Source organism: Propithecus coquereli, unplaced genomic scaffold, assembly GCF_000956105.1.
Source record: "Propithecus coquereli isolate 6110/MARCELLA unplaced genomic scaffold, Pcoq_1.0 Scaffold19, whole genome shotgun sequence".
Taxonomy (NCBI): domain Eukaryota; kingdom Metazoa; phylum Chordata; class Mammalia; order Primates; family Indriidae; genus Propithecus; species Propithecus coquereli.
Window position 1 is genome coordinate 4,028,963 of NW_012143856.1, and position 27,806 is coordinate 4,056,768.

At 38.4% G+C, this 27,806-nt stretch overlaps 1 protein-coding gene across 1 annotated transcript in view; it reads right to left on the reverse strand.

Annotated features, from left to right (window-relative positions):
* GMPS (guanine monphosphate synthase) overlaps nucleotides 1-14,545 on the reverse strand; it is a 52,099-nt gene extending 37,554 nt beyond the window's left edge. The window contains exons 1-2 of the mRNA XM_012642916.1: nucleotides 14,184-14,545; nucleotides 196-377 (exon numbers count right to left, since the gene is read on the reverse strand). Coding sequence (XP_012498370.1) covers nucleotides 196-377; nucleotides 14,184-14,210 — 209 coding nt within the window. The 5' untranslated portion in view covers nucleotides 14,211-14,545. The remainder of the gene's footprint in view (nucleotides 1-195; nucleotides 378-14,183) is intronic.
* Nucleotides 14,546-27,806: the final 13,261 nt, after the last annotated feature.

The following is a 27,806-nucleotide window of genomic DNA, read 5'->3' on the forward strand; positions in this document are numbered from 1 at the left end:
CCAGCTACTCGGGAGGCTGAGGCAGAAGGATTGCTTGAGCCCAGGAGTTTGAGGATGCTGTGAGCTAGGCTGACACCACGGCACTCTAGCCTGGGCAACAGAGTAAGACTCTGTCTCAAAAAAAAAAAAAAAAATACTACAATACTCAACAACCTAAGCTCAATCTCCTCATAAAAACATTAGTGAAAAGTCTACCGGAATCCTTGTTCTTTTATGGCAAATGCTGGTGTTTCCAAGGGGAAGATTTCAGACTGCACGAAGAGTTCCCTCACTCTTCGGTCTATGACTTTCCCATACTGAGCACCAGCATCCAGAATGACAACAGCTCCTTCACAGTGGTGGCGGCCATCCTTGAGGTCTCCTCCAGCATTCTCCAGCTGCAAATATTAACACAAATATTAATACAAATGCAAATTCTTAATTATAAAAATTAGAGTTACTACATTTAAAAAAAATAGATCACTGTCAGCTTCAAAAACACATAGAAATGAAAACTTACGACTTTCTGAGCTGCCAATTCAAAACACCCTTTTTAAAGGAAAAATTTTAATATCTACCCATACACGGGCATACATAAACACTTAAATTTAATAAAAGCTACCATTTATTGACTGTGATATAGTCATGTTATGTATACACCTCATGTGCATGGTCCTGGTTTATGCCCGTTATACTGACATTATTATTAATAGTGCCTCCTTTTAATCTCAAGTGTCCCAGTTTGGCCAATAAATTTTATGGTCACTCTATCTAATAGTAATAGCATTCCTATGAAAAATGTACTAATGAGGAAACTAAAAGTTTGATGCTAGAATAGAAGCATGGTCAAATTCATTTTATTAAGAGTTTTTGTATTATCTGAGGAAAACGTTTTATATGCATCTAATCCACAACAACCTTGAGGTTATCTTATTTCTGTCAAAGTGTATATTAATAACATTTTTCCAGAAAGCAATTTGGCAAAATGTCAAATTGTTGACTTTGTGTACAGAAATATTTACCTGGAATTGGCTTCAAAATAATCCAAAAGTAGATGGGTATGGATGAAACAAGACTGCCCATGTACTGTAATCACTGAAGTTGGGTGACAGGTACATTAAGTTAATTGTACTAGTCTGGTCTCTACCCTTTTTTATGTATTTTAAATTTTACATAAGAAAAAGCTTTAAAATGTGTATTTATGCTGGAAGTCCACTGAGAGAAATAATACACAATATGATCCCACTTTAATATAATTTGTATAAAAGCACAAAAGTATGTATGTATAAAAAGAGTATGATTAGATACACACCAAAATATTAACAGAGTGATGAAACAAGAGTTTCACCTGAGTGATGGAACTAGAAGTGATTTTAAATTTTTCTTTATATCCTTCAATATGTTCTAAATATTTACAATAAACATATTTTGGGACACTCCCACCCTCACTGTAAAATTTGCACATAAAAAGCTTAAGGTAGTCCTTTAGCCACTCCTGTAACCCCTTCCACCCCTCCTATTTCTCCATTTATCTGCAAAAAATAAATGTAGACCTCACAAAACCACTAAAGCTTCTGCTGTAGTAATGAAAAAGCAATAGTCACAGTCATCTACAGACAAGGACTGGTAAATTACTCAGGTCACAGAAATGAAGATTTTAGTGATACGAATATTCAACAATGTAGAAAAGTAAGATTACAGAAACAAGTGAAGACTTTCTACTTTCAGACCTTTACCCTTAGTCTTAGTGTACATGTACACACACAAGGAATTTCTCTAAAATTCCTTATTTTTTAAAGAATAAAATTGTTTTTGAAAGACCACTATGTTATTGTGTAAATTCCTTGAGATTCAGTCCCATTATCACCTTACAATTTTTACCAAATCTAAGTACAACCTGTTTTTTTACATTACAGGCAGAGATCTTGCCTGCATGGTCCTGATATGCACAAATTTCAATTACCATGGTTTACACTAAGGTTTAGTTCATTAACACCAGTCCCCAACAAACTACCCTGAGTGAAAAGAAATTGTTAGTCGCAATGTGGAGACAAATGAAATTCAATGTCACAAGACAGAAAAATCTATTACATCTATCTATAAAATCTATGTACATACTTTAAGTGATGGGCTCTCACTCTGTCACTCAGGCTGGAGTACATTGGCACGTTATAGCTCACTGCAGCCTTAAACTCCTGGCCTCAAGAGATCCTCCCACCTCAGCCTCCAGAGTGGCAGGGATTACAGACATGAGCCAAAGCCTGATCTATAAAATCTATTAAAAAGACATAAGCCTAAAGGCTTAAGGTGAACACTCCTCAACTGCTTGCCCTGAGGTCATCGTAACAAAGTAAATAATGTTCATAAAGACATCCTTTAAGATCAAGAAAAAATATTAAGGAAAAAAACTAAATCACATTCAGGTACTAACTAAAGCACAGCAGCCAATCAAAGAATAGTAGATACACTGGGAGTAGATTTGGCCATGCCAACAGTACACAGGTGGCAAGTGATCCAAGTTAAGGCCTAAAGGGACCAGATGAGTTTAATCCTCATCAACTGTCAAAACTAACTAGCCAGGGATCCCTTCTAGGACAGGGCCCACTATGGAGAGCAACTGCTGGGAGATGAATCAAAATTAAGCAGGACAGGAACAAAGGAGAAGGAAAAGAGAAAGACCAGATTAAAGTAGGGGAAGGGTACAGAGCCAGGAATCCTTAGAAATCAAGCTGCCATAATTTTAACAACAGAAGAGGGAGTTCTGTAAAGTTATAAAAGTTATCTGAACCAAACTTCCTTCTAAAATATTAGGAAAACTACAGCCACATAAAAAAGAAACAAAGTAACGATGTCAAACCCCATATAAAGATACTAAAAGTAAAAAAGAGGGAGTAGGGAACAGAATATCTCTACACGAAAGCAAGCCAGAGAGACATATTCAAACAGATCAAAACTAGAACGTACTATTTCTATCAGAATTAAAAGATACTAAGAAAATTACATAAGGCATAAAAGAACATGAATCAAAATTAGACTATGAACCCAGTATGACCAACCCTAAGACAGTCCAACAAAATTGAGATTTAAAAGAAAAAAGAAAAAAAAATACCTTTGGATATTTTAAATAAAAAGAACATAATGTAAAATTCACTAAACTATACATGTCCTGTGTGGTTTTCTGTTTCTATGTTTTATCTTAACAATAAAAAGATTTTTAAAACAAGGCAAGAGAACTAATATTCATTTTGCACCTATTATTTCAGGTGTTTCACATATTCTTTTATTAATAACTGTGGATTTCTGTGTTCGGATGAAGAAAATGAGACTCAGATACTGTAACACTTGCCCAGGGACACACTGGCAAAAGCAGGATGTAAACCCAGGTCTTTTCAAACCCTAGAACAATTAGCACCACTACAGAAGCAAAGTATGTTAATAAATATTACATTTTTGGGAGACTACTTTCAGAATTATTTTATTTTAAATACTTTCGTACTTAAAAGGAGTAAGCTTTATTACTTCAGAAAGTTTGCTTACGTAAGTAAAATAATGTTCTATTGATGTATAAGTACTATTATACTATATAAATGACATTCGAAATTAAATTTCATTAATACTAAACTTACTCAGATAGTTGCCCTTTTAAATCCTTTTACTTTAGAAATCTTCAGTTGTTAGAGGCTGGGTGCAGTGGCTCATGCCTGTAATCCTAGCACTCTGGAAGGCTAAGGAGGGAGGATCCCTTGAGCTCAAGAGTTCTAGACCAGCCTGAGCAAGAGTGAGACCCCATCTCTACAAAAAAATAGAAAAATTAGCCAGGCATGGTGGCGCATGCCCATAGTCCCAGCTACTTGGGAGACTGAGGCAGGAAGATGCCTTGAGCCACGGAGTTTGAGGTTGCAGTGATCTATGATGACGCCACTGCACTCTAGCTGGGGTGACAGAACGAGACTCTTGTCTCAAAAAAAAGAAAACAAAGAAGTTGCCAAAATTAAGTTTTAGGGTTAAAAGAGATTTTTTAAAACACCCACACATTTTAGTGATTGGAATACTCAAGTACTCAGAAGTCTTTTCAGTACTAGAAGACTAGAAGTTTGATCATATTTACTTATCTAATCTCATCACACCTTCAATTCTATGAAAAAATTACATTTTCTTCACAAAATTATCCAACACCTCAGCTACTTTAGAAATGTTGATCAATTTCACTGAGGTCTTATGTAAGAGACTATCATGGAATGAAGTTTGAGCCTACAATTAAAGGGTTAAATCAAAAACTTAAGACTCTCTACTCTAGTTCTGTTACCCTACCATATGCTTGTACCACCCTACAAGGACATAATGTCATTGTGTTCCACTACTGGTGATACAAAATTTGATCACTGAAAATTTTCAGACACCAACATGATGATCAAATGAAGTACACATTGGGGCATTTCAGATTTCTAGATTAGGGATGCTCAAATGGTAGGTATAAGGCAAATATTCCAAAATAAATTTTTTAAAAATCCAAAATCTGAAACATTTATGGTCCCAAGCATTTCAGATAAGGGATACTCAACTTGTATACATATATAAAAAATTATAGGTATAGTTGATAGTTACACAGTTGTTCATTTATGTAATAAATGTATAAAATGCCTTTAAGAAATGGTGTTTATACTTGAGAAAAATCTAGAAGTCATGAGACATCCCCAATGCAATAAGGTACAATATTGGATCTACATTGGCTTGTATAAGCAATGCTTACTAATCAGCTGCTCCATGTTGCCTAAATATAATCGCTGACTTTTGTTCCATTTGTCTTATAATTTCAACACGTTTGTAGATATTAAATATAAACAAAACTTTTAATCTCTTAATTCAACTGAGTTCATTTTTCCCTATCTCCTTTAATCTGTGTACACAACACATAGGTTTCTAATGGAATTCCTTTAATAAATTCCTATGTTTTACATTTTCAGTGTTCAACATGTTTGGGAAATACAAATCTCTCATGACATAGTGTTGTCTCGGCCTTTCACTGCTCTTGGTTTGTTAGTAACTTCACACATTGAGAAAATTCTTTTCCCTAATGAGATGTCAAGCAAATAGGTACTCCATTAAAGGCTCCTACTTAGTTTCTACATGTATGTGGGACCAACTCACCAATCTCCATAGTTTCCAATTTAATTATTTTCCCTCCTTAACTGAACCAATTTGTACTTCTGATTAGAGCTTCATTTTCTTTTAACTAACCACCAACCATGTCTCTTAGTTTTCCAAAGTCATCCCACCAACCCTCTTCTACCCTATCTATAAGGTGCCAACAGCTCCTTTCAAGTTCATATGGGCTCTATTCCTAAGTATAATGAGCACAATCTGAATGTACTATCTGAATCAAAGGATTAAAAAGCAATTTAGCTTTTTAGTTCACTCAGATTTAATTTTAGAATTAATTTAATATTTAACTGATTCAGATACTGCTTTTAACACCCACTTTAAGACAGCCAGATCCCTATACATATACCCTAACCATGGAATTGGTTGAGGAATTCCATCTTCTCAGGTAAACTAACTATAGTTCCAATGTACGTAATCTATACATTATGAACACTGAGTAAGAAAATAAAGCCACGACTCTATGTTATCCTTCTCTTTTAACTTGAGAGGAAATCAAAAGTTAGCCCAGGATCCTAATTTCTAAATCAATTTTTAAACCTTTTGAAATCAATACCGATTTTCTCCTTGAGTTTCAATTATCCTAAAACTTGTCTTTCCATAAAGTTAAGGCAATTATTTTGTTGACATAATGTACTTATGTAGCTAGTTCTAAATTAAGAAACTAAGAAAATTTGGCACTGTTGGCTACAATTATATTGTTCTTTGTCTCATGATTTTTAAATCCCTATTAGTTTTACTATAGCTAGTTTTTCTATTCAATAAGCATTTGCCAACTGAAAAACAAGGTTATTTCTAGGTAAATTTAAATCAGTATCAATCAGCCCAAATCAATCTGCTCTTTTCTAAAAGTTGGTAGCATACACACAAAAAAGGCCGAATATTCAGTAAAAACTGTTGTCACACTATTAAAATATTGGAAGGAAACAATCTGAACTATGTTGTCTGATTAGTTCTGTTCAGTTAAACTCTTCAGGTTTTTTCTTACGTTGATCTTTAGTTGTCCTGACTGACTCTGCAATCCTACTGTGACTGAGACCTACTATTTTAACAAAAAAAATGTTGTTTTTGTTTTGTTTTGTTTTTTTGAGACAGGAAATTGCTTTGTTGCCCAAGCTAGAGCACAATGCCATCATCATAGCTCACTGCAACCTCAGACTCCTGGCCTCAAGCAATCCTTCTGCCTCAGCCTCCCAAAGTGCTAGGATTACAGGCGTGAGCCACGGTGCCCCCCAAAAAAATACTTTTGAAGGTGTTTCAAGTGTGTACATGTGTGTAGCCTGTTTACATGAATAAGAACCAAAGGTTCTTCGCAAAGAAACAAAGAAATGGCAACAATCCAGATTTATACCGAGACTTTCACTCGTTCTCTTCAGTTCATCTTCCCATACTTATCAGTGTACTAAAGACAACCTCAAGATACATGACACTTTTCATGCAAAGGTAAAAGATAATCAAAAGCTTATCTCTTCCTATATGCTGAGTTTATGAACAGTTTCAATTTTGCCTCTCTCTATGATTACTATTGCTAAAATACTTTTAAGATATAATTTTAGCTTATTAAATAACCTCTAGAGAGCCAGGCCTGTTGAAACCAAGATAAGCCATATTGGACAGGATAATATGCCTAACAGACAAACTTATGGGAATTTTCTTACTACCTGAAAATAGATTTTATTTGAAAATACTACACCAATACCATGTTTGCATTTTTTAAAAACCCAATCTTGTTAAATTCAGGGTGCTTCCGATTCTACTTATTTTTCAAAGGAACATTGGAAGTAATGCAAATGTTTTATATTTTGATTGGGGTAGTCATTACATGGGTACATATTTGTCAAAACTCAAACTATATATTTAAAGATCTGTGCACTTCACTATGTGTGCATTTTATCACAATGAAAACAGGCAAAACTAAATACCGATTTGTGAGCTTTTTCAAACTACCACCTCTCCCCACAAACTGAAAGATACTGCCACTGTTACCCTTAGCCTTCAGGGGCACTGGAAAGTCAAGCTCTGCCATGGTGTCAATAGTAAGACCAACACTCACCCAAATCGAGGAGCAAGTGTGTTACAAAACCACAGATCTATCAGATTAAATCCACCTTACAGCAAATACAAAAATTATCTCAAAATGGAACAAAAACCTAAATATAAATAAGAGCTAAACTATAAAACTCCTGTAAGAAAACAGGCAATTACACGAATCTTTGATTTTGAATTAGGCAATGGTTTCTTAGACATGACACCAAAAGCACAAGTGACAAAAGAAGAAACAGATAAACTGAACATCAAAATTAAAGGTTTCTGTACTTCAAAGGACACCATTAGGAAAGTGCAAAAGACAGGCCGGCGCAGTGGCTCATGCATTGTAATCCCAGCACTTTGGGAGACGAAGGAGGGCCAGGAGTTTGAGACCAGCCCGGGCAAGAAAGCAAGATCCTATCTCTACAAAAAAAAAAGTTAAGTGAAAAAGAGAACCCACAAAATAGCAGGAAATAACCACAAATCATGTATGTGACTTGTCTCTAAACTGTTAAAACTCAACAAAAAGACAAACAACCTAACTTAAAATTGGGCGAAAGATCTGAACAGACATTTCAGCGAAGAAAATACACAAATGGCCAAAAAGCACATGAAAAGATGCACAACATCAGTCATTATGGAAATACAAATAAAAATAAGATACCACTTCACACCTACTACAATGGCTATTATCAAAAACACATGCTGGCAATGATGTGGAAAATGGGAACCTCGTCATGGTTAATTTCATGTGTAAACTTGACTAGATTAAGGGATACCCAGATTGTTGGAAAAATTTTACTTCTGCATATGTCTCTGAGGGTGTTTCCAGAAGAGACTGGCATTTGAATTAGTGGACTGAGGAAGGAAGATCCACCCTCACCCAATGTATGTAGGCACCATCCTATAGGCTGAGGCCAGGACAGAACAAAAAGGCAGAGGAAAGGCAGATTCTCTCTCTCTCTCTCTCTTCTCAAGCGGGGACACCCTTCTTCTCCTGCCCTTAAACATTAGAACTCCAGGCTCTCCCAGCCTCTGGACTTCAGGACTTGTACCAGCAGCCCCCAGGTTCTCAGGCCTTCAGACCCAGAGTAACACCACCGGCTCCCCTGGTTTTCAGGCCTTCAGACTTGGACTGAGCCATGCTACCAGCTTCCCTGGTTCTCCAGTCTGCTGACTGCCTCCATAATTACATGAGCCAATTCCCCTATTAAATCCCCTCTCATATATCTATCTATATCCATATCTATCTATATATGTGTATATACCTATTCTGTTTCTCTGGAGAACTCTAATACATTCATACACAGCTGACAAATGTTAAAATGTGGCAGCTGCTTTGGAAATCAGTCTGACAGTTCACCGAAAGGCTAAACTATACAACCTAGCAATTTCATTCTTGGGTATATACCCACGAGAAATGAAAACTAGGCCGGGAGCAGTGGCTCACGCTTGTAATCCTAGCATTCTGGGAGGCCTAGGCGGGAGGATCGCTTGAGGTCAGGAGTTCAAGACCAGCCTGAGCAAGAGCGAGACCCCATCTCTACTAAAAATAGAAAGAAATTAATCGGACAACTAAAAATACATTAGCCAGGCATGGTGGCACATGCCTGTAGTCCCAGCTACTCGGGAGGCTGAGGCAGAAGGATTGCTTGAGCCCAGGAGTTTGAGGTTGCTGTGAGCTAGCCTGACGCCACAGCACTCTAGCCCGGGCAACAGAGTGAGACTCTGTCTCCAAAAAAAGAAATGAAAACTACATCTAGATAAAAATTTACACAGAAATGCTCATAGCAGCATTATTCATATTCAAAAAGTAGAAACAATCCAATGTCCACCAACTGATGAATGGATAAATAAAAGGTGGTATACACACAATAGAATATTTTTCAGTAACAAAAAGGAATAAAGCACTTATACGTACTACAAGACAGATGAACTTTGAAACCATTATCCTAAGTTAAAGAAGCCAGTCACAAAAGATTACAAATTTTAAGATTCTAGTCATGAAATGTCCAAAATAGGTACTATGGTCTGAATGTGTGTGTCCCTCACAAAATTCATATGTTGAAACCTAATCACCCCAATGTGGTGATATTAGAAGGTAGAGGCTTTGGGAGGTGATTAGATCATAAGGGCACAGCTCACATGGATGGGATTAGTGCCCTTATAAAACAGGCCCCAAATAGCTGCCTTGTTCTTTCTACCAAGGTGAGGACACACCAAGAAGCAGTTTTATGAACCAGGAAGTAGGACGCCACCAGACACCTAATCTGCTGGTGCCCTGATCTTGAACTTCACAGCCTACAGAATTGTAATACATTTCTGTTATTCATAAACCACCCAGTTTATAGTATTTTGTTATAGTAGCCCTAACAAACTGAGGCAACACACAAATCTACAGAGACAGAAAATAGATTTGTGATTGACTAGGGTTGGGAGGGAACGGTGGCTAAAGGAAAATGGGGACTGATGGCTAAATGGTACAGAGTTTCTTTTTAGGGTGATAAGAATGTTCTAAAAATAACTGTGGCAATGGCTGTACAAACTTGTAAACATACTAAGAACCACTGAATTATATACTTAAAAATGGGCAAAGTGTGTGGTATATGAATTATATCTCAACAAAGCTATTATAAAAATAAACTTTTTTAAGAAAAGTAAATGGTAGAATCTAGATTGTGGACATGAGTATTGACTAAAACGTCTTTTAATATGCTTGTTAAAAAAAAAATCACAGCATAATAAAGTTCCACTATTAGCAATAACATTAAAACAATGATGTAACTGCAAGTATTTTTGTTTATCTAAAATTTCCCAAATTAATTAGGGATTGCTCATCTAAATTGTCCAAAGCAGAATTTTAGAAATCTGGAGTCCTAAATTTACATTCATAATGAGACTCAGGAGAATTACTGAGACTAATTCTCCAAATTACACATGAGGTAGAAGCAAATTAAATTTTCATGGATCTCTGTGAGTTCTGAGAGAGAAAAAGGATTCTGTTTTCCCAGTGACAAACAGGAGTAACTAACAGAACTTTACATGCCCACGCAGCTTTAATGGTTTGGGAAACATCCCTTGCAAATGTTACAACAGATTAGGGCAGATTGTTTTACCTTTTGGTCAGGTTCAACATTGCTGGTTCTTGACTTTTAAAGAGCAAGTAATTTATGACATTCAATTCTCAAAACTTTTAGAATAACACTATTATCAGCATAGTTATTAACTCAAAAATAATTCAAAAGTATACAGATTAGACTTGAATTTTAGCCAAATTTTACATACACATCACTAGGAGAAATCAGAGCCAAACTCAGAACAATATGTGCTCTATAATTGGAGTGACCATATGGCCCTGTTTGCCCAGGACTATCCTGATTTCCATTTGTTGTTCTGGTATTCCACCCAGCTTAACATTTGTCTCAGGTTGTTCTTTTTAACGATATATTATGAATAATTACACTAAAGTAAGATAGGATTGATTGGTTTGTTATACTTTCATTTTCTGCCATGGCTTTGTCTAGTGTTGTGTGGGTTGCAGGTACAGTGAACAGAGTTCTCACTTTTAACTTCTGGTTCAATCTGAAAGCCAAATACTAATAACACATCTCTTTTCTGGCCCTTTCCTGATAAAATGAAGTACATGTGGACCCTGGCAACCAAAAGTAGTTAACTCTATCCAGTTTTAGGTGATGATGGGAGGAATACTAATAACTGAAGTTGCTGCTCCTCCCAGCCACCTGGTCTACCTGCCACCTGTGGCACAGCCATTCCTCAGCTTGCAAGGTACACAAAGCATCCAGGCCATCGTAAGCTGGGTCAGTAAGAAACGCAAAGTATTTGTGAAATACACGCAGGAAAGACACATATGTTCCTATGCATAATGTACAGAAGAGAGAAATCTGAACACTCTGCCTTAATAAAATTGAAAAAAGTTACTATGTCAAATACTATCATCCCATAGTTGCAAAAAAGTTTTAAAGAATGACTGACCACCTATGCTCTAGTTTATATTAAATAAGATCCTTAACTAAATAACATATCAGCTCCTTAACTAAGAAAAGTCTGCTTGGATGGTTAACCAAAGTAGCCCAGAAGGAGGAAAAAAAAAAAAAAAGCTAAGGAAGTTAGAACACAGAAAGGTCCTTTCCAGTTCTAAAATGCTGTGTATATATCTGAGATGGTTCAATCTTAAAAAAAATAAAATAAAATGCTGTGTATAAAACTAACAAACATAGCCCAAATGCTTTTATAGCTTTTAGGTCCCTCCCTAATTTCTTTAATGCAAAGACAGAATTTAGAAAATACCGATAACTGAAATGTACCAGAAATAGAAATCAAAACCAGCTCTTTCCCAACTTTCAATTTATGAATTAGGATATAAACAGAGGCCCAATCAATATACAAAGTAAGCCTGGTACAGTACTTGTACTTTACTCCTGAGAGAAGGTGGTTCAGTGGTAGACTATGGAAAATAAGACTCCTATTCAAGATTCCCAGGTGGACTTCTTGTAAAGATCTTATTATTTCCCCATTTTTAAACATCTCTGTACTTTAAATGTTTCTTATGATCAATGGCATGTCATGGTTTAATTGTCGAGATTTCCCCCCCATCTGAATACATAAAATAATCATAGATTTGATGAAATAAGTTAATTCCCTGGATTGTTCCTCTTGAAAATGCTTATAATTCAGTCCATATCTAACTGTTAACATAGTTTTAAAAAAAAAATGTTTGGCCGGGTGCGGTGGCTCACGCCTGTAATCCTAGCACTCTGGGAGGCTGAGGCGGGCGGATTGTTTGAGCTCAGGAGTTCAAAACCAACCTGAGCAAGAGCGAGACCCCGTCTCTACTAAAAATAGAAAGAAATTAATCGGACAACTAAAAATATATAGAAAAAATTAGCCGGGCATGGTGGCACATGCCTGTAGTCCCACCTACTCGGGAGGCTGAGGCAGAAGGATTGCTTGAGCCCAGGAGTGTGAGGTTGCTGTGAGCTAGGCTGACGCCAGGGCACTCACTCTAGCCCGGGCAAAAGAGTGAGACTGTCTCAAAAAAAAAAAAAATGTTTAATTATGCTATAAAACATAAAGGACCTTGAAATAAAAATTAGTTAATTCACCTTAGGCTCACATATAGCAAATTGATCAAAATTCTCTTTAAAATTCCAAGTAGAGCAAAACAATACTCGTATACCAGTTTAGAAAAAAAAATCGTATCTTACATACTCATGAGACAGAAAGTAATTCGGAAACTGAATCTTGTACTTTCTGCTGTCACTAATGTCTGTGAAAATACTCTTCTCAAATGCACTATGTATCTTTCAATGCCTGTAAATTAGGTATGAGTACTAATATCACAGTTGTTTCATCCACCAGCACGAAGATGAATCTTTCCAATGAGTTGGAAGGCTCAAAATTAAAGAGAGAAGAAAAGTGCTTTGCAAGTCAACTAGTGTACAGGAAAAAGCTGTACAATGAGGTTTACATTTGCTTCTTAGGTCAGAAACTAAAGGTGTGAGTGTCTCACTCAGCTTCATAATGGGCTCCAGCTATTTAAGCACCACAGATGCCTCGGTTTAAGAGAGTTTATCAGCTACTTTAAAATCTTTATACATTTGTTCAACAAATGCTTTTTGAATAATTACTAGGTACTAAGCAACTATTCATGGAGAGGACCCACTAAAATGTGACACTTAGGCACCACTTTCGTAAGAGAAAATTAAAATTTTGCCTGAATTTTGCCTGTTCTACTTGATGTAGAACACCAAATCCCACCCGAAGTTTAGAATTCCACATACCCGAATTTCCTAAAGCTAGGCCATAAACAGAGTATAAGAGGAGGTACATCTTCTTAAGTAAATCTCAATTTAAAACTGCAGTTTCCCGCTGGCAAAACAGACTTTATGAAGGTCGGAAAGAACTCCGGGCCAATGAAAACTTTTAACACAAAAGTGAAAGTGAAGGTTCCCAATTCAGAAGCGGGACGAAAGCAGAGAGAGAAAGGATCTAAAGAGTTGGAGGCGAGCAGAAGCGCAGCAGCGGCCAAGCGCGCTCTCCCAGCTCCGTACATCAAGGTGGCAACTTTTCCAGCACCCCGGAACTTCCGACTCTCAAGCCCTCGGGCGTGCTGGCAGCGGCTCGCGTCCCAGGGAGAGACCCCAAAGGCGGAGAAGCGGGTTCCCCCACAAACCAGCAAGTAAAACAGAGAGCACGCTTGTAGGGGCGGGACCTAGACATACATACTTCCCCTCCCAGAAGGATGGGGGGAGGGGGAAGAAAGATGGGGGGAGGGGGTCAGAGTGAGCGACCCGGGGACCGCCGGCCTCGACCAGAGTCTGACCTGGGCGGGGAGGAAGGGGGCTAGAGGGGTGCAGCCCCGCGGGTCCCGCCGAGAACCGGCCTCGCCACCGCAGACCCCAAGGCTGGCGTGGGGAAATGGAGCGGGCCTCACCGGGGCGAGCGGGAAACCGGGTGGCGGGAAGACAAGAGGCCGGCCCAGCTGGAACGCAGCACGGGAGGCCCTGACCTGCCCTGCCTTCGGCGCGCCCCGGGATCTCCACAACAGGCCCCTAGCCTCCCGAAGGGACGGGGGTGAGGGCTGAGGAAGCCCCCACACCAGACACACAGACACACACACACACACACACACACACACACACACACACCCTCGCCTCCCTACCCCCACCCTCGGGCCGCGCTCTGCGGGCTCTGCGCCCCACAGTGGCGCGGGGGAGGCGGGGGCCAGCGACGCGGGCACGGGGAGCTGATGCCCTCCCCGACGCCCGGACCTCTACACGCAGACAAAAATCAACAAAGCACCATCAATACCGAGGAGAAAACACGCCACAGGCCCCGACCAGGGACTCTCCGACGCGCTGCTGCCTGGGCCGCAGGGCTGCGCGGACTGGCGGGGGAAGGGGGCGGGGAAGAGCCCCGCGCGGTGGCTCCTCTGCTCATGAGCCTCACCTCAGCCAGGAGGTGGTGAGGCAGGGACCCCCACGCCAGAGACTGACCTTGGAGTCTCCGTTGCACAGAGCCATCGGGGCCGGGACCGCGGTGGTGGCGGCGAGAGTACGAGACGGGGCGGGAGGGTACCGGAAGGGTCGGCGCCGCGGGCCGAGGCAGAAAGGGAGGCCTGGTCGAGAAGCAGCCCAGCGCGAAGAGGAGCCAGCCTCCTGAGAACAGCCGAATGAAGCAGCAGCCGCAAAGCGCGGGCCCCAGCGCCGCGGGAGAGGAGACCAGCAGCGCGCACGCTACCCCCGCCTCCTGCTTCCGCCCCGGCCGGCCACTGGGAGGAGCCAGAGCCCGTTCGGCTTGGCAGCGGAGCCGCAGATAACCCCCGCGGCCGCCGCCAAGCCGGCCCGCCCTCGAGAGGAGGGGCCCGCAGCTCCCGGCCCCGCCCTCCATGCCCGCCCCCCGCCGGCAAAGCCCGCCTCTGGGGGAAGAACACGCCCCTGGGAGGTGGGGCCCGCGGCGCTAGGCCCCGCCCCCAACTAAGGCCTGTCTTCGGGGGAAGGAACCAGCCCCGCGCCCGACTCTGTCGGGCCCTCCCTACCGGGGAGGAGCCCGCGGAGCCCAGCCCAGCTCTGCCCGTCCTGGGAGGAGGGGCCTGTGGCACCCTGACCCACCCCCGCATGGAGAAAAACCGAAACCCGCGCCAAGTTGTTGTTAGGCAGTTTGCGTGCTGCCTTTGAGGGCTGGGAGAGGCTGGTGGCACCCAGGAGGAGGCGTCCCGAGAGCTGGATGCTTGGACGAACTCTTAGCTGGTGGCGTCGCCTTATCTCATGTTGCCAGACATTGGGGAGGCCAAGGCTGCTTTTGATAGTTTCTGGTCACATCTCAAGAGACGCCAACGTGGGATTTGATCACTTAGGTTCCTCAAAAGTTCTATAACTTATACATCTTGTATTAACCTGGATGGAACTGGAGACCATTCTTCTAAGTGAAGTATCACAAGAATGGAAGAACACCGCATATACTCACCATTAAATTGAAAGTAATTGATCAACACCTATGTGCACATATGGACATAACATTCATTGGAAATCATGCAGGTGAGAGGGGGGAGGAAGAGATGGGTAAGTTCACACCTAATGGGTACAATGCACACTATCTGGGGGATGGGCACACTTATAACTTTGACTCAAACGGTAGGAAAGCAATTTATGTCACCAAACATTTGTACCCCCGTAATACTCTGAAATAATAAATTTAAAAAAGAGAGATGCCAATCATTCACTGAATAAATATTTAATGAAAGCACACCAAAAAAAATTCTGGAGTGGCTGCAGCATTTACAGAAAGAAGGGGATTTAGGAGTGACAATCTGGTGAGCAGCTGGGCCAGGACTGGTCATGAAGCTTTGCACAAGCAAACAATGTTTTTATGTGTATTGTTTGTGGAGATGGGGCTGCAGTCCCTCTAGCAGTCCCTTCAGCTACCCTTTGTCAACCTTGAAGAGTACTCTGAATTTGATTACCTGGGGGCTTAAATCAGGATTGGGGAATAAGTAATACTTGGAACAGCTTCTGGTTAACAAAGTCTTTCAACTTCAGTTATTACAACGCAGCCAACATTTGCTGCACTCATGCTATGTGTCAGGCTCTAGTTCAGGTATTAAGGAGCCAAGTCAGACAACCCTTCTCTCAAAAACTTGCCTTATTCTAACCATCCTATAACAGTGGTGATGTTCTTACCCACTTTTTACAAATGAGGAAATTGTAATAATGGCTTATTGAAATAATGTGCTTCTCAGTATAGAAGGTAAGGGCTCCCTAATCTGGGAAAGAATAGACAGTTCATTAGTAAAATATTCATAGAAACAAAAGGTCCAAGGTCCTAGTGGGCCTCAGACTCAAAAGTATTTCACTTACATTTTTTTGAGCTGGAAATTGAATACTTGAAATTTCCAAATCCATGGATACTGGGTTCTCTGGGTAGATCTGTATGAACAATCCAGAAAAAAATGTAGTAACCAATAGGAGAGCCTCAACCTATAAAAACATCCACCCCTAATAGAACGGAATGTGATGTGATGTACCGGCATTAAGGATTGGCTAAATCCCATCTATAGTAGATAATGCCTAATTTAAATATATTCTAATGATCACTTCTGTTTATGGCTAAGCATGCACCAGGATCTTATATTTTAAGTTCCATTTCAACTTTTTACTATATGAACCCCTCCCTCTTTCTTGTAACTGGATTTTCCTTACAATGTACCATAGAGTTGCCTTTTCATCTCTATGATTGCTCTTGATGGCCTTTGTTTGCTCCTCTTCCTATGTCTATCCTTCAGCAGTTTTAAGTGTTGGATTTCTTCAGCATTTCCATTCCTAATCCTCTTCCCTTCTTATTCTTCACCTTTGTTTCTCTGGGGCACTTGTTTAAAAATATAGACTTGTTTAAAAAAATACCTTTAATAGTCTCTGTTTTGACAGCTGTCTTCTGAGCTCCAGATCCATATAACTGTGTACATCCCCAGTAAGATGTTTAATATCATGTTGGGTCCCAAACTCAAGTCTGAAACAAAACAACTTTCTCTCCCAAATTTCTGTGCCCACTCTCATTGGCACCATGATATTAGGGGGGAAACAATTAGTCTTTCACCAATAACCTGTAGGTTTTTCACGAATACCCTTTATCAAATTGAGAAAGTTCCTGTCTATTCCTATTTTGCTGAGAGCTTTTTAACATGAATGGATTCTGCTAAATGCTTTTTCTGTGGCTATTGGGACTGTTAGAGTAGGAGACTAAGAGGCTGAGACACGATGCAGGGGCTTACAGATTGGGTGAAGATGTTAAAGTAAACCCTCAAGCAGAAGCTAACTAGAGGGGCTGATATCCACAGGCAAGAACCAGCTTCAGCTGGTTTGTAAGCTATCTCTGTCACCTTACATGAACCTTAGATAATTAAAGTGTCATTTACATTGCAGTTTTAAAATTACTCTGCCCTTGAAATCACCATGACAGTTCCAAGACAACCATATAAAGTATGAAAATGGGAGGGACCCTAATTCTAGGAATTACTACCTAAATTCTTAATAAAAGCCAATTCCTTGGTCTGGAATATTCCTCCCCTAAATTAATAAAACTACAAAAGGTCTACAACCACTTCCTTCCAGTGCAGTTTCTCTTTTTAAAGCCTGTTCGCTCTCTCTCCTGAGAGTATACTTTTGCTTTCAATAAAAGCTGTTACTTGCTTGCTTGGCCTGTGTGGTACATCCTGAAATTCTTTTCCCGAGGATCATCAAGAACTTGGAAAAACCTCCACTTAGAGACTGGTAACAAGATGACTATGTTGTTTTTTTTTTTTTTTCCAGTTTGTTAATGTAAATTATGTTGATTTCTGAATGTTAAATTAGCCCTGCATTCTTGGGACAAATCTCAAGTAATCATGATGTAGTGTCCTTTTTATATATTGGATTTGATTTGCTAAAATTCTGGTTTTGAATTTTTGCATCTATGTTCATGAGGAATATTAGTTTGTAGTTTTCTTGCAATGTCTTTCATTGGTTTTGGTATCAGAGTAATGCTACCCTCAAAGAATAAATTGAGAGTCTATGTAAAATTGTTACTATTTCTGGAAGAATTTATGTAGAATTTGGTTTATTTCATCCTTAAATGCTTGGTAGAATTCTCCAATGCGGCCATCTGGGCCTAGAGTTTTCTTTATGGTAAGGTTTTAACTAAAAATTTCATTTTTAAAAATAGATATAGGGCTATCCAAGTTATCTCTTCTTCTTGAATAAGCATTGGCAATTTGTCTTTTAAGAAATTTGTCCATTTCACCTTTCCATTTTCAAATTCATAGCCATAAAGTTGTTCATGATATTCCCTTATCATTCTTTTAACATTTAGAACCTGAAGTGATGTTAACTTTCTTATTCCTGATATTGGTAATTTCAGTTTTCTCTCTCTTCTTCCTCATCAGCATGGCTAGACACTTACCAATTTCATTGATATTCTCAAAGAACCAGCTCTTAGTTTCATTTACTTTCTCCATTTTTCTGCTTTCTATTTCATTGATTCACACTTTGATCTTTATTGTTTCCTTTCTTCTTTCTTTGTGTCTAATTTACTCTTCTTTTTCTAGTTTCTTAAGTTGGATTCTAAGATCATTAATTTGAAACTTTTCTTCTTTTCTAATATAAGTATTTACCTCTATAAATTTCCCTACAAATACTACCTTAGCAATGTCCCACAAATTCTGATGTATTGCATTATACTTTCATTTTCATTCTGTTCAAAATAGTGTCTGATTTCCCATTTGATTTCTTCCTTGACCCTTGGGTTACCTACAAACATATAATTTCTTTTTTTTTTTTTTTTTTGAGACAGAGTCTCACTCTGTTGCCTGGTCTAGAGTGCCATGGCATCAGCCTAGCTCACAGCAACCTCAAACTCCTGGGCTCAAGCCATCCTCCTACCTCAGCCTCCAGGGTAGTTGGGACTACAGGCACGCGCCACCATGCCTGGCTAATTTTTTTTATTTTTAGTTGTTTGGCTAATTTCTTTCTATTTATAGTAGAGACAGGGGTCTCACTCTTGCTCAGGCTGGTCTCGAACTCCTGAGCTCAAGCAATCCTCCCGCCTCAGCTTCCCAGAGTGCTAGGATTACAGGTGTGAGCCACCGTGCCTGGCCCAAACATGTTATTTCATTTCCAAATATTTGTGGATTTTCCAGAGATATTTCTGTTATTGGTTTCTAATTTAATTTCACTACGGTCGGAGACTATATGAATATTTAGTATGACTTGAATACTTTTAAATTCTCTAAGATTTATTTTAAGGCTCAGAATATAATCTATCATGGTAAATGTTCTGTGTGCACTTGAGAAGAATATGTATTTTGCTTTTGTTGTGTGGAATGTTCTATAAATGGCAAAGATCAAGTTGGTTGCTAGTGTTGCTCAAAGTCTATTATATTCTTGCTGATTTTCTGTTTACCTGTTCTACCACAAGAGGGGATATTGAAACCTTCAGCTATACAATTATGACTTTTCTCCTTATAGTTCTATAAATTTTGGTTTCATATATTTTAAAGATTTGTTAATTAGGGTCATGAATGTTTATAATTATTATTGATCATATTTACCATTATGAAATGATATGAATATGAAATTGACTGGTCACTTTATCATCATGAAGTGACAATTTTTATCCTTGGTAATATTATTTACTCTAAAATCTACTATTAATATAGCCGTGACTTCTTTCTTGACTAGTGTTGGCATGGCATATCTTTTGCATCCCATTAACCGTTTTGTGTCTTTATATTTAAAGTGTTTCTTGTATGCAGATTATTGTTGAGTCTGGATTTTTTGTCTAATCTGCCAATTTCTGTCTTTTAATTGGCCTGTTTAGACCATCTACATTTAATGTGATTATTGATTCAGTTAGGTTTATGTCTATAATCTAGAGACTCTCAAGGCAGTAAACTGTCAGGGCTCACTGTCTTTTAAAAAAAAAAAAGAGAGAGAGAGAGAAGAGTCTCTCTCTGTTGCCCAGGCTAGAGTGCAGTGGCACAATAATAAGCTCACTGCAGCCTTGAACAACTGGGCTCAAACAATCCTCTCACCTCAGCCTCCAGAGTAGCTAGGACTACAGGCACATACCACCATGCCCAGCTAACATTTTTATTTTTTGTAGAGATAGGGTCTCATTATGTTGCCCAGGCTGGTCTAGAACTCCTGGGCTCAAGCAATCCTCCCACCTTGGCCTCCCAAAGTGATGGGATTACAGGCATGAGCCACCTGACCTGAGTTTTGTTGTTTGTTGCAGGCATGAAGGTAAATGTAATCCTTGTTGTTCCATCTTTGGCAGAAGCAAAAGTCTGGAACCATCTTTTAATGATTAGTTGAGGCATCTTAAACCTACAAGGTCCTCCTTCCTTTATCTGTCATACAGACGTTTTTGTTAATGGAGAAGATTGCCTTGAATTTAGAATTTAGGCAGTACATAACAGTGATGATGATTCTTTTAAATATAATTATTATGATTTCTGGAACCAACACATTTTTCAAGATACATTTGATAAAACCCACAGATAGAAATTTCGCATGACTTTCAGATTTGGTATGTATCATATCATAGAATATTTATTTCAGGCAAAATCCATGGTCATCTTATTTTATCTTTCAAAATGTTTAATTTCAACCTCCCATTAATAAAAAATTAACTTTTAAACTTATGAAAAATATTAGGTGTTAAGATGTGGAAGGCGGTACTCTTTTCAAAATTCTTTTTAGGGTGATATGTGAATATTTTAAAAAATCAAAGACAACTGCTCTAAAATACAAATTCGATCATATACCCCCTGCTCAGAATCATTTACTAGCTCCCATTGCTCTCAGAATAAATTCCAAACTTCTAACATTCTTTATTGGGTACTTGGAGATTTGGCTAGCAACTGTTTACCTTGCAGCCTGCTCTCTTACCACTGGCCCCTCACTCTACTCTCTAGCTTTATCAAACTGCTTCAGTTTTTTACACATGACACATTATCTCTTTTCTCAGTCCTTCTGCACATAAATATCTTACCATTTCCCTCCCCACAACTCTGAAGTCTTGGGTTATATGTTTCTTCCCCTTAGGATCCCATAGACCTTTTCCTATCATTAATACTTACCACTCTTCTACTGTATTTACATGTTTACTTGTCTCTATCCACAGGGAGGCCCTGGAAGCAGTATCACCTTAGTAGCAACAAGGACACCCAGCACCCTGATATTGGTTTCTAATTACCATTCTCCAGTAAGAGGAACCAGGGCTTCTTGGAGAAATGGCTGCTTTCAGAACAAGGCAAAAGAAAGGTGACTGGGAACATCTTTTTGTACCAGAAGTAAGGAAGTACTCAAAGAATGATGGAAACATGTCAGGAGGCCTGAGAAGTCATATTGAAAGAGCTTTTACTGGCCAAATCAGGGACAATATATTAAAATACACAGTGATAGTAAACATTATATCCAATGAATCAATTAGGAATCCATTAGTCTATGCCAGTATAAATAAATGAATGATTAAATGGAGAGAAGAGAAAGTTCTTCCTTATGATGGAATATCAACTAGTAAATTTAGAACAAATAATTGAATTAGAAAATCATTATTTTGCAACCATCATAAACATAATAAATTCAGGCAAGAAACATCAATGGATGGTGAAATTAGTGAGTGAAAGTTGGATGAAAAACAGGTTTTATTTACATTGTCTCAAAGTATCTCCCCACAAAATAATTATACTTACACAAGAAAAAAGAGTAAGTTTACAGTGGAGAAACCTGAAGACATGTCCTTATTCATGTGATCAAAGTTAACATCAACAGTAATGGAATAAATCAACATCATTTGCCGCCTGATGGATACAGTGAGATGAGCACAGTATTACTTTAGTTGTGTCCTGTCTAAAGTGCATAACCTGAATCCAATTATGAATAAACATCAGACAAACCTAAATGGAGGCACATTTCACAAAATAGCTGGTAGGTAATTGTTCCAGTTATCTATGGCTATGTAACAAACACCCCCAAACGTAGTGACTTTAAACAGCATTTTTTATTTTGCTGCAATTTGGACAGGATTTAGCAGGGGTAGCTTTTCTTTGCTCTGTTGTGTCAGCTGGCACAGTCCAAAGCCCAACCCCACTAGGCCTCAGCTAGAGTGGCTCAAAGACTGGGAGTTGGAATCATCTGAATGCTTTCTTGCTCACATCTCTGACACCTGGGCTGGGAGACTCACACAGCTAAGGGCTGGAACAGATGTGGCCCTTCCACTGTCTCTACCTCTGTGTGGTCTCTTTATCATACAGCTGCTTCAGAGTAACTGGATTTCCTATATGTCAGCTCAGGACTCCAGGGAGGGAGTGGGGGAGGGAGGGAGAGAGAGAGAGACAGGGAGAGAGAGAGAGAGAGAGAGAGAGAGAGAGAGAGAGAGAGAGAGAGAGAGAGAGAATGGGGGGGGCAGGGCATGAGATTATCAAACACCTGGTAGAAGCTGTTTGGTCTTTCCTAATCTAGCCTTAGAAATCACAGGGGTTTACTTCCCTGCATTCTATTCCTTGAATGAACCACAAGACTCACCTAGATTAAAGAAAAATATTCTGGAAGAAGATGTGGAGTTCGAAATGTGTTGCAATGCTTAAAAAATAAAATTAGCCACAGTAATCTTAAACAATGAATGTCAAGGGAAAACTGAGGAACTATTCCAGACTGAAGGAGACTAGAAACATGACAACTGGGTGAAATACATGATCCTTTGGCTATAAGGGATATTATGGGGGGATTAGCAAAAAATGTCCTTTCTAGGTGAAGAGTATGTGAGAGTTCTTTGTACTGTTATCGCAACTTTGCTTTAAGTTTGAAATCACTTCAAAATTCTAAAAATAAACATAAAAGCTCTTTGTTTAAAAACTGTATGGTGAATCCTTTCAGAAAGCAATAGATGGTTGTATTAAAAAATAAACACCCAAGTTCCCCACATGATACAGACATATATTTAATATCATGTTTTATTAAAGCAGAAAACCATTGAATGCTATTATAATTATTATATTTTCATTGATCATTCCTGCTATATTTTCTGTCCTAACTATGCCTTTCAATTTTGGTCACCTTCTCTTAGAGCCAAACTAACATCCTGTTGGTGAGAAATGATTCAGCCAAATTCATTCCAATCTCCATCTCTAGGAAAAAGAGGGATATAACTTTTTGTGTCTTACCTATGAAAAGTTTCTAAACCTGGTGATACATAAATTTCCTAAAAATAATAATAGTAGTAGTGGTGGTGGTAGTGGAGATGGTGGTGGTAGCAGTAGTAGCAATAGGTAGTAGTGGTAATAGTGGTAGCAGTAGCAGACCTTATATAGCACTACATGCACCAAGGCACTATTCTAAATTCTTTACCCATATTAACTCATATGAACCTCTCAACAGTCCTGTGAGATGGGTGCTATTATTATCCTCTTATCACCCTTTATGATTGAGAAAAGTGAGAGAGAGAAACTCAGTAACCTAAGGTCATACAGCCAACAAACCATAGAACTGAGATTCAAACCAGGCCAACTCACTGTAGCCTTTTCATTGTTTGTTAAACAATCAAAATATACTTTACCAAACAATCTCCAAAGGCACAGCTATCACTGGGCACATTTTCAAGCAGAGCATTTTTCCTGTTACCACTGTCTCTTTGAATAGGTTATCCTTAACAAAATCCATGGCACAAATTCACTGATATGAACATCTAGTAATTGTGGTTAAAAAAAAATAACATAAAATTTACTATCTTGTTCAAAGCCAGCTTGAGCAAGAGCAAGACCCCATCTCTACAAAAAATAGAAAAATTAGCTGGGCATGGTGGCATGCACCTGGAGGCCCAGCCACTCAGAAGGCTGAGGCAGGAGGATCGCTTGAGCTCAGGAGTTTGAGGTTGCTGTGAGCTATGATGATGTCACTGCACTCTAGCCTTGCGACAGAGCAAGACTGTCTCAAAAAAAAAAATTTTTTTTCATTTTAAAAAAATGTAATCATTCTAAGTGTACAGTTAAGTAGTCTTAAGTATATTCATATTGTTGTACAACAGCTATCCATAACTTTTTTATTTTATAAGACTAAAACTTGAGCCACTGAACTCCCATTTCCCCCTTCCCCCATTTCCTGGTAACCACCATTCTATTTTCTTTTTCTATTAATTTGACTACTTTCAACACCCCAGATAAGTGGAATCATACAGTATTTGCCTTATATGTGATGACTAGCTATTTCACTTAGCATAATGTCCTCAAGGTTCATCCATCCATATTATAGCATGTGGCAGGATTTCCTTCCTTTTTAAGGCTGAATAATATTCCATTATACACACATACACACACACACACACAACAGACACAACACACCACATTTAGTTTATTTATTCATCTGTCAGTGGACATTTGGGTTGCTTCTATCCCATTGCATATAATGCTGCTATTGAGATGTTCATCTATTAAAAACAGAAAATATAAGAATGAAACATGATAACTCAAAATAGCTTACAGCAAGGTGAAGAAAACAAAGCTCTGCAGGTTTTAAAATGTAGCATGCTTTCTATTTTTGTGTAAGTAATGATAATACTTTATATGGAATTTTATAACTTAGGAATTTAAGCTGTTTTCATATATTAAAATCACTTATCTTTAAATAATGTCCATGAATTTAACATTCTGGCAATAGGCATCACAATAATTATACAAGTAGAGGGCTCCATTTGTAACCTGTAGCTTGATGTTTTTAAATTTCAACATCTTCCTAGTAATGAGCCCTACATTCAGAGAGCCTCACTTCAATCAAGATGCCACGAACTTGAGTTGGCTAGTAAAGAGCAGCATGACCCAACTTTACTACAAAACTGGATCCTTTTTCTCAATGGAGAAATTTCACAAAGTGCCTTTCAAACTTACTCCCATTTTATCTAAGATTTTTTCCTCTAGTTACTCAAAGGAAAATTCCTTCCCTGGGAACAATTTGTTGGAGGACGTAGGTAACAATTATTCGGCATTTCAAAAGGCTACTAAAAAATATGAAAGTACATTATAAAGATACCCAAGGAAATTTTAGGGGAGAACAAACCTAACATTCATTGAATGCCCTTCCTTTCTCTACTCCTCTGCCTCCCACTCACACATTTGTTACTTCTTTGTCCATCTCTTAGCCAGCTTAACACATCTTTTGTCTGTCCATCTGTCACTCATTCTCATATTTCTCCCTGCCCCTTAATTGTCTACAATATATATATCAAAAGAATATTTGGATGTGGGTAGTTGTGTGTGTGTGTGTGTGTGTGTGTGTGTGTGTGTGTGTGTGTTTAATGTATAATGAATCAAATAATATATGAGAAAACACTTTGTAAAGCACTTTACAAAATATTGGTGACTTTCAAAATATAATCCAGTGCCCAGCATGTCGTTAGTACCCAATATATAGTTGTCGAATGATTCAGTAAAGCATATGAACTGTGTCCTTATTTTTATTTATTTATTTATTTATTTTGAGAGACAGGGTCTTGCTCTGTGGCCCAGACTAGAATGCAGTGGCATGATCGTAGCTCACTGCAACTTCAAACTCCTAGGCTCAGGTGATCCTCCTGCCTCAGCCTCCCAAGTAGGCAGGACTACAGGCATGTACCACCACACCCAGCTAATTTTTAAGTTTTTTTTATAGAGAAAAGGTCTCACTATGTTGCCCAGGTTGGTCTTGGCCTCAAGTGATTCTCCTGCCTAAGCCTTCCAAAGTGCTGGGATTATAGACGAGCCATTGTGCTTGGTTGTGTCCTTATTTTTAAAACCATGTGCATAGAATATAACAAGAGATGAAGACATTTCATCAGCAAAAGGGTAAGTATGTTAATCTCTAAAACATGTGAAGCACATAACAATAATAATAATAATAAATGACCAAGACCCCAATAGAAAAAGGGGGAGATAAAATTCACAAATTAAGCAATACAAATCATTAATAAATGTGATATATTACTTAAAATATTTTGGTGTCATTTTCCCAACCTTCGGAAATCCCATAAAATGACAGAAAAAAATTAAAAAGTAAAATATGGCAATACTGGAAAACTAGATAGGATGTCATTAGCAGAGAAAAATGCTGCTACTGGGAGTACAAAATAGTACAACCACTTTAGAAAACATGTTGACAGTTTCTTATAAAGTTTAATATACACATACCATAGGACCTAACAATCCTATTCCTGGGTATTTGCCCAAGAGATGAAAAGTTATGTTTATTACAAAAACCTGTATGCAAATGTTTACAATGACATTATTTACAACTGCCAACAACTGGAAACAATCTAAATGTCCTTCAACCAGGGAGTAGATAAGCACACCCTGGTACATCCGATGGAATACCACTCTGGAAAAAAAAAGGTGAAGGCAGGAGAGGGGGTACAACAACATAGACGAATCTACATGTATTACACTGACTGAAAGAAGCTACAATCAAGGGCCACAATTTCCACAAGGGCCACAATCAAGAATCACAATTTTTGTGATTCCATTTACATGACATTTTGGAAAAGGTAAAGTTACACAGAGAGAAAACAGATCAGTGGTTGCCAGAGGCTAAGGGGTAGGTGGGGCGGTTAACTTCAAATGGGCACAAGAAAATTTTTTGGAGTGGTAGAACTATTTCATACCTTGATTGTGGTGGTGGTTTACACAACTGAGCATTTTTTAAAACTCAGAGACCTATATACCAAAAAGGGACAATTTTACTAGGTATAAATTATACCTCAATATATCTGATCCTCCCCTCAAAAATACAATTTGAAACTTCTCAGGAATTTATAGGCGATACACTTCTGACGATAGTGAACTGACTGGAAAAATAGTGAAGAAATTCATAATCAGACATAAGTATAGGAAGGCTCCACTAGATGGTGGTATTAATTTTTGAAATAGAGCCCAGGAAAAACTTGAAGCTCAGAGATCACAGGCGTGGCAGTGGAGTAGTTTTTTGGAAAATTTTTAAAAAGTCGATTCTGTAACTCCTGCTGTCTAGCATTGAGCCACTTTGATTTCTGTATTTTTGCTAAGCCAGGTGTCCCAGCCTTCCACTGATTCTGGAAGGCTATAAATATCCTTCCAGTAAAATTTTCTCTCTCTGTTTTTGTTTTATTTCTGAAACAGACTGAATAACAGCACTAATAGCGGCTGTTAACCAATTTGGGGGGGTTTTGGTTGTTTTTGTTCTTATTTTCCATTATGGAGAATTTTGAACATGTACAAAATAAACAGAATGAGATAATGATCCTCCAATGTTCCATCATCAAGCTTCAACAGTCTTTGATAATCTGCCATTTTCAAACCTTCGTGACCTCCAACCACCATGCAAGTAGTTTTTTATAGCCCTTCTTTTAAAGATAAAACTCTTACATATTTTGAAATGCACAAATTTTAACTGTTCAATTCCAGTTTGTTTTTGAAGGACCTATTTTGGAAGTTTCCAAGAACACAGAGCAAAAAGAAAAAGGAAAACTATGAGAGAAAGCTTAAGTAAATCCAGTAAACAAAGTATAAGTTTAGTAGGATTTCCAGGAAGAGTTAGTGAAGAGGAAAAAAAGAAAAATCCAAGATATTATTTAAAAAATTTCCTAAATTCAAGAAAGATTTGGAAATTTGTTCAAAAAGCCTAATAAATGTTGAAAAAGATTAGTAGAAAAATATACATGTACTGTACATACCTTTATACATCCTGGTGAAAATTCTGAACTCTAAGGATAAAGCAAAATTCCACAAGCTTCCAGTGGAAGACAGGATACCTACAAAAGAACAAAAATTGGATTGATATTAAAGTAACCATATTATAATAATATAAGTAACTTTCTTTAATGTAATTCATATCTTGTTTTTGAGAGCTATAGCTTCAAGTCGCAAGTAAAAAATTATGTATCATAAACATGAATACATGTCCTCATTAAAGGAATTGAAATAATAACATCATATCTATTACCTATCATATTGGTGTAGATTAACGAGTCTGGTATTATAATATAAAGGGTTAATGAGGGGAAAGCAGATGCAATTAATCACAATTAAAGAGAGTATGAATTGGTATAAATATTTTTTTTTTTTTTTTTTTTTGAGACAGAGTCTC